Source organism: Struthio camelus, chromosome 17, assembly GCF_040807025.1.
Source record: "Struthio camelus isolate bStrCam1 chromosome 17, bStrCam1.hap1, whole genome shotgun sequence".
NCBI lineage: Eukaryota > Metazoa > Chordata > Aves > Struthioniformes > Struthionidae > Struthio > Struthio camelus.
In genome coordinates this window covers 19,202,636-19,213,239 of record NC_090958.1, presented here as the reverse complement: position 1 = coordinate 19,213,239, position 10,604 = coordinate 19,202,636, and the positions used below count along the sequence as shown (strand labels likewise).

At 49.0% G+C, this 10,604-nt stretch overlaps 1 protein-coding gene across 1 annotated transcript; it reads left to right on the top strand.

The window, feature by feature from the left end:
* Positions 1-20: 20 nt before the first annotated feature.
* Positions 21-5,030, top strand: MMAB (metabolism of cobalamin associated B). Its single transcript, XM_068911704.1, has 9 exons — positions 21-247; positions 330-391; positions 510-603; positions 1,046-1,103; positions 2,001-2,073; positions 2,459-2,556; positions 2,868-2,932; positions 3,997-4,056; positions 4,464-5,030. The coding sequence occupies exons 1-9, from the start codon at positions 141-143 to the stop codon at positions 4,549-4,551; spliced, it is 705 nt and encodes a 234-aa protein (XP_068767805.1). The 5' UTR covers positions 21-140; the 3' UTR covers positions 4,552-5,030.
* Positions 5,031-10,604: the final 5,574 nt, after the last annotated feature.

Here is a 10,604-nt window from a genome sequence, read left to right as displayed (position 1 = left end):
GGAAAGCGGCAGCGTGGAGTGGTGCGGCGCTGGGGTGACAGTGCGGGAGAGAGGCGGGACGGCGGCCGAGGAGGGTCGGGGAGGCGGTTAGCGGCCCGGTGGGGCAGGGTCAGAGGCCGGGGCTACGGGAGCCGAGAGGGATGCTGAGGCGGGCGGCGGTGGCGGCCTGGAGCCTGCGCAGGCCGCGGAGCCTGGCGGCGACGGTGACGGCGACAGCGGGGCGCCGCTATGGCGGCGAGGCGGCTAGGTGAGCGCTAGAGGAGGAGCCGGGGCCGGGGCCGGGGCCGGGGCCGGCTCCCCGCGCTCACGGCCCGCCTCTGCCTCCGCAGCCCGGACCGCGGCCCTCGCAGCGCCCGCGCCCCGAAGATCTACACGAGAACGGGAGACGCAGGTGAGGCCGGAGCCGTTGCCGGGAGGGCGGTACCGGCGGGGAGGCCCAGGGCAGCCCCGGGGCTCGTCTCCGTTGGTGCCCGCGCTCCGACCTTCTTCCCCCTTGGCTGTTTTCAAAGGCTTTTCCAGCACTTTCACCGGAGAGAGGAGGCCGAAGGACGACCAGATCTTCGAAGCCCTGGGCACGACGGACGAGCTGAGCTCGGCTATCGGGTAACCCTCGTGCCCCAGCCCTGTCCGCCGGCGCTGCCTGGGAGAGGGGCTGCCGCAGGCCCGGCAGGACTCGTGCGAACCGGACGCTCTCCACCGAGATCCCCGCCGAGCCGGGGTGCTCCCACCCCCCGTGAGCCAGACCTCGTCGGCAGCGCACAGCCCTGGGGCTCCGCGCGTGCTCGAGGGATGCAGCCGCACGGGCCTGACCCCCTTGCGCTGGGGGTCTTTTGGTTGTCTTGTTTCTATTAAGAACTGCTCCCACATCCCGTCCTCCTGCAGGGGGGAAGGGGATACACTGAGGACTATGACTACGTTTCTCTGGAGGGCTGCACTGACAAGTAACTAGGAGCATCCAATTTCTATGTTTTTCATACAGAAAAATGTGTACGCACAATCGTAGTAATCTTTTTATCTCTGGCTAACTTGACTTTTTTTAATCTAGGCTTGCTAGTGAATTTAGCAGTGAAAAGGGCTACACTTTTGTTGAACAGCTTCACAAAGTGAGTATTAACAATCTTTACCTGGTGTAGTAACTTCGTTTGTGCTATTGAAATATATTCTTAAACTCTTTACTTCCAGACACAATGCTCTCATTGACACAGGATTCTGATAAATTTAGTATTAAAGTATTAAAATGAGGTATCTAATATATACTTGAGAGTCTGATCCTTAATTACTCTCTAAGTAATAAACTGCATCTCCTTAAGCTGAGCCAGTAGACCAAGTAGATTAGTTATGGGTAGACAATCATATCTCCAAGAGATTTATTCAGACCTGTTACTGTACAAGCTCCTGGGCAGAAGTTAAGCCTTGTTGTCATGTTAGCTTCAAACTTGAAGGCAGGGTGAAGCAACTACGTGGGCACGATGATGGGAGGCAGCTCCCACCATGGCAGCCTGTGGCTTTTGCTCATTAGCTTTGTTGTGCAAAAGAACTCAGAAGCAGCTAATCAGAGGCTCTGGAAAGCTTTACCAAACTGCCTCTCAAATATCCTAGGCCATGGAGAGATGCTCCTCTCGGAAACAGATGTGACATCAAGTCAGCACTATCTCCAGCTGTTTGTCGCAGCCTTTCTTTCAGAGGTTCCTGGTTGTGGTGTTTTACCAGCAAAGGGATCATATGAGTACTCCCCCCAGTCTGCTTTCTGCAAAGACAGCCAGGGTAGTTTAATGTGCCAGTGAAAATGAGTACATGTGCTAATCTGGCTTCTCATAAAGCAATTAGGGAGCACTTATCTGATCCCCCCTGCCAGCAGACTGGGGGATGATGAACAACAAGGGTAGGATCTTCTTTAATCAGCACAACCAGCTGTCGCCTCCCAGAGCTTGCTGCAGTTCCAGAGCATCAAAGGCTGGATAATGAAAGCACTTCTTGCTTTTCCTGATTGCCACATCTAGGTCCAGTGTATGCTGCAGGATGTGGGCTCCAACATCGCGACACCTCTCTCCTCAGCCAGGGAGGCTCACTTAAGTAAGCCCCAAAGTATCTTTCCTAGAATAACAGTTCTGGAATTAATGTTGCCTTCTGGACTGGCATTAGGGAGGCTCTCACTGTGTGTGGTAGTCAGAGATGCACGAGGGCTGCCTCACGAGCAAGGAAATAACACGCGGTCCCAGAAGCTGCTGCTGCTGTGTTTTTGTGACTCAAGCGACGGGGCCAGCCTGGGGCATTGCACCAAAACCCACGCCCCAGCCACAGCTGCTGAATGGGGAGCCAGCCCCACTGTAGCAGGAGGGATGTGGGGGACACTTTCTTATGACCTACTGATCCAAGTAATATCAAAGTAGAGCTTCATCTTCTATAGGTTGAATCACTTCTCTATTTCTTTTAGTTGATTTTTCTTTCCCCCCTGTAGAACGAACATCTTTTAGCGAGAAGCCAGTTCTGGAGCTGGAACAGTGGATTGACAAATACTCGGAACAGCTTCCCCCACTCAGAGCTTTCATACTGCCAGTAGGTACTTCTTATGCCACTTGCTTCTTTAGGGTAAATCTTCTCTACCACCTGCCACCGGGGGAAAAAAGTTTGTAAGGCTGTTACTAGTGTGGACCAAATGCCAAAAGGAAAGCAGAGAGAAGGACCAGATAAAGCTAAATTTCCATGTACTATTCCATTTAGATACCTCTTCAGAACTGCCTAGCCAGAACCTAAGGTTCAGCTGTATGTGTGTATGAGATGTGATAAGCTTTGCTGCCTCTCTACAATGAGGTGGGTGGCTATCTAATGTTAGCAGGCGTTAATGCTCTGTTTAATTGTTGTTTCAGTCGGGAGGTAAAAGCAGTGCTGCTCTCCATTTTTCCCGGGCTGTCTGCCGCAGAGCTGAAAGGTGGTGAGTGTTGGGCTTGTTAATGTAACTTGAACAAAATGGATGAAAGATGATCAGATTGCTACAGTTGCAAACCATTTAAAGTTGCAGTCAGAGCAGCTGACCTTGGATGCTTTCTGCACTCAGCTAGAACTTGAGTCACGTTTGGTATGTTTGTATTGGTCTTCCCTCCCCAAAACTGCATCATCTGAGTTAAGAAGTTTAGAAAGAACAGGCCTGTTTATGCCAAGATGCACTGATGCATTCTTCTAATATCTCGTTTGCTCAGTGCGTTTTTGTAGGCTAGCACCTGTCGAAGCTGGTGCACTGGCAGATGAGATCCAGTGCAGTTTGTAGCAGCTTAAGATGTTACGGCCTACCTTAAGGATGTTACTTGTCCCACACCTCTGTTGGAGGTGAAAGCTCCCCTCATAAAGTCCACAGAAGGAAATATGTGCCTGCTCGTTGTAAAAGTAACTTCCATGCAAAATACCTTGTATTAGCCTGAACCTGCTAATCAGTTTTAACTAAGGTGCTGGGGGAATCCTTACTGAAGCAGCTGACAAGCAGAAGGACGTTTCCATGGACATGTTCTGCTGCAAGGAGAGCTACTCTGACTGTGGTCAACAGCAGCATCTTAAACTGCTGAAACAAGATACACTGGAAAAAATAACTTCATAGTCACTATTTTCTTGTCAAAAGGAAGCTGGAATGAAGGCTGTACACCAGTCAAGGGGCAAAGAACAGCTCCAAGAAGGGTCAGTGTTTACCTGCAGGAAAGGATAAGGATCTTCCAGGGTATTAATCACTTACAAATTGCTCCGTTGTTCAGTGATAACCATTCATCAGTATTCTTTAGAGGAGCGGAACTGCAGTCCTCCAGAAGAGTTCCAATGATTAGTTTTATTATGTAGCCACCATGATTCCTCTTGGAGAACTAAATGGCATTCACACATGCTATGGGGAATTAGAATGGGGACTCCGGGTGAGGCTGGAGCATTAAGTTTGCTGCTCCACCAAATTGCATTCATCTGTGCCTTCAGAGCTAGCAAGCTAAATACACTCACAATTTCCCTTTCTTCTTCTAGTGTGGTTCCAATAGTACAGGCAGGGGAAGCAGATCCAAATGTGGCCAAATATTTAAACAGGTAAAAACAAACAAAAAAATCCTACACCCTTTTATTGTGTCCTATTGAAGTGTGCTTGGTGTTGTTTCTCTACTCTTGGCATAGAACTGCAGGGTTTTACCTCTCAAGAAGCTTCCCTTCCAGATTAAGATCGTTGAAGTTTTAATAAACAGCTTGTTTAAAAAACATTTTTGCATGGCTTGTACGTGCCTGCGGACACTACTGGGGTGTTGAGGGAGCAGCCACTTAACTTTCTTCTTGAAGGTGACTTTGCGAATCACTTCTTCATATGGTCTCTCTTTGCCTGGCTTTTCCTGCAGTTCCTAGTGCTATGATTGAACGTGCTTTGTTGTGTAGTTGCACACTGCTAGATACAACCGCACCTGATGTGAGAAATGGTTTCACTGTTTTTTCCCCTTGGTTTCTAGACTGAGCGACTATCTCTTCGTTTTGGCACGTTATGCTGCAATGAAGGAAGGGAAGGAAGAGAAAATATACATAAAGTCTGAAGCGTAACTGGGAGCTGGGATGTTGCTTTCCAGATCATGAAAAGCTAAATCCAACAGACTGCTTTTCCCAGGCAAGAAAGGGAAGAGAATGAGCCTGGATTGGGAACGTGAGCTGGCCAAGAACTTCCAGCTAACATGACCAGGACCGTGTTCATGAGTGCTGTAAGGAACACAGCTGTTCACTAGGCCTTGTCTGAATATCTCTTGTAGTAAGGGTGGTGGCTTCAGAATTAATGTTTGCTCCAAATTGGAACTGAGGCAGAAGACTTCAAATAAACACAGCTGATTTCTAGAGATGTTTTAAATTCTCTGGGCAGTGGCAGATGCTTTGAGAAGACTTTGACAGGTCTCCGAGGAACGGAGAAGAGAAAATAATCAGCTTCTCTTTAAGTCATAATGCTCACATGGAACAGCAACTGTGCAGAGATTCAGGAGCTCTGTCCACTAGCTCTGAAATAATAAATGTGATTTACTTGTACAAAAGGGCCCTTAACTGTCATACTTTAATGCTGAGCCCAGCTTGCTTTTCTTTTGTTAAGTTGCTTTCAATCCATCAGCTCTGACTGAAACTAGAAGAGCCTGTAGATTTACAGGAATGTACTCTCTGGCACTGGCTGCCTCTTTTCATGCATATGTGAAGAATTTCTCTGTGTATCCTGTACCAGGAGTGGGGCTCACGCAGGAAAGGGGGATTAAAGGAAGAAGGGCTAAATCCTACAGTTCACATGCAAGCAAGATCTGTGTAGCCAGCAGGAGTGGAGCTCCACGTGGAGCTGCCCTCCCAGCACACGGACCACTCTGGTCTCAGCATCCCCTTTTAGCTGCAGGTATCAGCTGAGGGGATAGAGCCCTACCATAGTCTGAGTCCTGTTATCAAGTATCTTCATAGGGGGGGCCACTCAGGTCGCTGAGTCTGCAGATAGAGGGGCTATGATGAGCAGCAGGGGCCTGGGCCTTTTCAGCTGACACAGCTACAGTTGGAAGAGAGAAGCTAACACCTAAAAGTTCAGATCTCACAAAAAATTAGTGAAACTCCTAAGGCTAACACTGCTTCCCATGGAGCCTTCGGTAGAATAGATCTGAGCATATGCTGAAGTCTGAAAAATCTGGCTGCAAACATCACAATAGCAGAATGCAGTACTTAACAGAAAAGATATCCTCTGAGTCAGAGCTCACCTAGGTCAGCTGAACACTTAGTCTTTCAGAATAGCTGTATGTCTTGCTGCATTTTTTTTAAAAAACATTCCCTCACTTGCTATTTTAATGCTGCAACTTCAAGTGTATCAATCTACATCATACAAGCTCAGCAACCTGAGCCTCTAATAAGAAACCAAAGGCAGCTTTTCAGTAATTTGACAGAGCAAGCTAACTAAAATTTAAGAATCTTAGAAGAGCTATCTTGCAAGTTTTTCCAGCTGCCTGATGGATTGAAGACTGCTAGAAAAACATCCTGGATATGTAAATGAGTGCATTACACTAAGCTTAATGAGCTAACTCCTTGATACCCGTGTTGTCCAAAACTCCTGCAGCTTGGAAGCATAATTTGGAAGAATATATATCAGACATGTTGGTTTAAACTCTCTTGTCCTTGTAGGAAGGAGCCTTTCAGAGAAATTCTGTGGGCTGTAAGGCGATTGTGCTTTGAAAAAGCTCCATAGTAGGAGTGCATGCCCTGCGCTAAGAGTGCAGTTCTCAGTCTTGGGAGCTTTTAAGTCATGCAGCCTTCTCTGTTCAATTATTCAAGTAGGAACAACCTTAAACTTGCTTCCAGAAAGTGTCTCTGGCTTTTGTGTTAACTTTTTAATCAGAGCAGGGTCAGAGTGAAGAATGCCCAGCACTAATAGATACTGCTGTCTCATTATTCACCTTTTTTAAAAAAAAAAAACAGATATTTCATAGCTATTGTTAATGTACATTTTTCATAGAGTAATTTTCCAAGCCTTAGCCTGTAACACATCCCAATGACAAATGCTCTTGATTTGGACTGTGCCGTCAGCTGCAATGTCACATCAGACATTTTCTCAATGCCTGCTCCAGACAGGCCATCCAGTTTTATGATAGCTCTGTTTCAGTTATCACTATTGAACCTTAAGAATCTAGAGGCTTTTCAAGTTTAATTGAACAAAATTCTTTGCAATATAAATTCTTCATGAATACTATATAAATCAGCTCCTAGATGGATTTATAGTTTTTTTTTTTTTCCTTCCAGCTGGGGTGGGAGAAATCTCACTACTGTTTTGGGAGCAAAGCTAGTATTGTTTTGATTGCAAGGAGAAATAAATTTAGCTACTACATTTTAACATGATGTAGAGATTAAATTTATTAGAGTTCACACAGCTTGCAGCTCTCCCTCTCTCCCTTTCTACCTAAAGGTGTCTGTGCAATTGTTTCTACACAGCTGAAGCAGAGGGAGGCTGCTGTCAGGTGGACCCTGTTGTCTCCGATAAGGAGGCACAATGGGCCAGGGCTTGAATTTAGGAGTGAGCACAGATCAGGCTGAGAGCAGCCCTGGCCCCATGGGCTGCTGCAGTTTAGCAGAGCAGAACCCTGCAGAGACCATGCTTGGCTTGTTACAAGTTCAGACTGTTCAGGGCTTGTCCTGTGCCTCAATACCTTGTAGTAAAGTATTTTGCAGTATTAAAAAGAGGATTTTTCTGTCCTGGATGCTGCCCACTTAGGAGGGAGCTGATGGTCATTAAACTGCAGAAGGGCTTGGATCCTCAGGCCCCAGTGCACCCTACGCTCTCAGCTGGGAGCGGAAGCCAGTGGCAGGGGGGCACCAGGACTGAAGCAGGAGCCTTTTTGGACCGAGCTCTGGTGGCCGAGATGGCATCTGCTGGTACTCAGGGAAGAGCATGCACCAATGAACCAGAAGCTACGCTACTCCTACTTGGCTCATCTGTCCCCTATGTACAGTGTGGCTAAAATTAAATCCTAGGGGTTTCTGTGCTCTGGGTTAACATTTGTTTTCCAAGTTCTTTGGCCCACCCAGCAAACTCATCCTTACAGCCTAGGGATTCCAGTGCCTGCACCTCATTAATATAGTGGGAGGAAGGCAGATGCTTTGTCCATACTGACTGTATGCAGAGCCCGGATACATTTCTGCCTAGCAGGGTTCCTTATTTATGATTACGTTGTAAGTGCCAGCACAGACATATGTTGCTAAGGGTCGTTTATTCTTGTTTGTAAAATGTATGACTGCTCCTAGCTTACACACTGTCAAAACTAGAAGAACTGGCCCCAAAATTTCTTTCTGCATGATTGGATCAGACGCCTGTACATCTGTTAACGCTGTAGGAGCTGTAAAATGAAATAAGTTTCACTATAACTCAGACACCTCTATTACTGCCGCAATGTGTAAGCAGCAGAGCCGGCTGCTGCTCTTGCAGAAATGACACAAACATACATTTTGCCAAGTCATATGTATATTTACACATGGCAGCATTTCCTTTGCTAATAAGGAGAAAGAAGGGCTGGTACATGCACGTGCTCCAACCTTAACAGGGTGCACTGGCCCCTGCTGACTAGCACCCAGTACAGTGCTGCGCTGCGTCCGAAGGGCAAGCCTCGGGGTGCACGCATCACCAAAATCAAAAGGCAACAGCACTCTTACTCTCCTCCAGTCAAGCTGAAGGACTGGAGAGAATCACATCTGCCATCAGGTCAAGTCCTCTGCAGTTGCAAGCCCCTGAAAAAAAATATTTTGCCTGGAAGGGGTCAGACAGAAACCCTCCCCAAGGTCCCAAACACCTTGATGTACAGCAAGGTAAACCTGGCTAGAAAAGGGCAGGAATGCAGTTAAGGCACCCTGGAAAAAGAGCACATGTCACCACCGTCCCTGCATCAGACGGACGCAGATTCAGCCCAGTTTGTATCCAGTAGAGCAGTGAGTACAAGATGTTCCTTTACCTCTGCTGCAGCCTGGCAGAAAGTGCCCACTGCTGCACCCTGTCCCTGCTTGCACACAGGCAGAGCGCACAAACAACCCAAAGGTCCAAGAGCAGAGGGTGAGTGTTTTATAAATCCACCACAATTAGAACCTGACCTTAGAAACAGCCACAGAAACTTATTTCTGAACAGCCAGTTTAAGTGCTGCTCACCCAGGAGGCTGTAGGTGTCAGTGCCAAGCCAGTAACATACAGATCTGACCACTCCGTCACCTGGGCAGGTCACTAACGCATTGCGGGAGTTACTGCGTTTCTCAGTAAAAGGGAGCAGACCTAAAAGTAAGCCACAGGGACACATCAGCTGTGGTTCTGCTCAGTGCCGAGCACCCAACAGCCTGACAACGGGAGATGCCTGGCTCCCAAGAGAGGACCTGCTGCAAGAAAATGCAGCGCGGTAAATCCAGCCCAGGAGGAGCAGCAAGATGCAGCAAGAGGTCATGCAAAACAGTGGTATCAAATGGCAGGACCAGCTCTAGCAAAAGGGAATGCCAACTTCCCAGCAATCTCTGCTCAGCTCTTCACCATGGAAGGGCCCAGCACGTGCTTGGTCCAAGCATCTGGCTTTGGCCATGATCAGTCTTCACCTCTTCTGGACCGGCTAAGGGTGATCCAAGTGGCAATCAGGGACAAGACCGTCTGGGACCCCTCTGTCCTCCTCAGGCCAGTCCCAAGACAGGAGTTCCCTATAGGGTAGTAGGTTGTTTGACCCCGGCAGTTGCTCTGGCAGCGCAGGGGCACACGGCTGCCTCCCCTTCAGCCCAGTGCCGAGGCGCAGCTGCGTACAGAGCCAGCCCTGGTGCCGGCAAGACCACGACTCGCTGGCCCTCCAAACGACGACAGAGAAGCAGGCATTTTGCAGGCCTGGCTGTTTCTTGCCAGCTTTCTGCCTTTGCAGCATCTGCTGTAGGGTTTCTTTTTGCTGTTTCTAACTGTGCCATATGCCTCAGTGTCAAAACATTAGCGCTTGCACACTGACTGGGAGCCCTCTTCCATGCTCCCAGGGAGCTCCTTCTCCCCAGATAAGCCTAGGCTCCCACAGGGCTAGCCCAGAGCACCATGCTCCCTAGTGTGCAGGGCCATGGGCAGGAATGCAAGGATCAGCCCAGCAAGCTCTGCCAGGGAAGGCCAAAGCCCAGCTCTGCTTACCAGCTTCCCTTGGCTTTGCAAAGGGCCACGCGCCAAGCCTGAACTTCCACGGAGTCCCAGATCACAGGCAACAGGGACAGCTCCTCGCTCTTATAGGAAGCGTTCCCAGAGCCAGCCGCAAGGAGTAACATGATGTAAAAGGCCTGCAATCACCTGGTTATAAAGAGAACAACAAAACCCATGTCAGCCACTTAAGAGCTAATGCGCATGTGACTGGTCCTTAAGATAGGATTTAGGAAACAAAGCAGAGCCCTGTCCCACAAATCCATGCCTCCCTGGTGTCTCTGTAAGCCACTTTTCTACTCCCAAAACCAGGAAGCACCACATCTCTTGATAGAGAGATCCAGAGAATCACCCCCTTTTGGCCTTCCAAAAAACAGTCCCATCACTCACAGAAGAGCCTGAGTGCAACGAGCTTTGCCACAAGCCCCCGACGTCTGTCAGTGCAGCGCAGGGGGGACCATCCTGCGGCATGTGCTTCAGGTACAGGGCTGCCTGTCTCCACTGGCAGCGCCACACTGGCGACTTACCTTCTCTTCCAGTGTGCCCTGGCAAAGCAAAACAGATTTCTACCCAACGGTCATGAGAACACAGAACTATTTCCCTAAGATCAATTTGTGCAACAGCCCTCCTGTTCTGTGCTGGCTTTTGGTCCTGGTGCATTTAGGGTGAAGTCCCAGGCAGACCGCTGTACTGCACAGACTGGAGGATGACTGAAGGACTCAGGCTGGGAAGACTCACATGGGGAGAACAGTTGCGGACCCCTCTCCAGAGAGGCAAGGACCAGCAGAGCTCCCGGGAAAGGGCATTTACCAATCGGGCTTCTGCACCGAGCGCACAGGGACACACACTGCCCCGCTCCCCTAGGCTGGAGGATCTTACCTGGTTCTCCTGTCTGGTTCCCTCTCCACCAGCTCTCTCCATGCAGCCCAAGTTGCCATTCCCAGCTGACCAGAGACGTGCCCAG

Coding starts and splice junctions, on each gene's coding strand:
- MMAB (XM_068911704.1), top strand. CDS start 141: ATGCTGAGGCGGGCGGCGGTGGCGGCCTGGAGCCTGCGCAGGCCGCGG. Junction 248..329: donor TATGGCGGCGAGGCGGCTAG/GTGAGCGCTAGA, acceptor CTGCCTCCGCAG/CCCGGACCGCGGCCCTCGCA. Junction 2,933..3,996: donor TGCCGCAGAGCTGAAAGGTG/GTGAGTGTTGGG, acceptor TTCTTCTTCTAG/TGTGGTTCCAATAGTACAGG.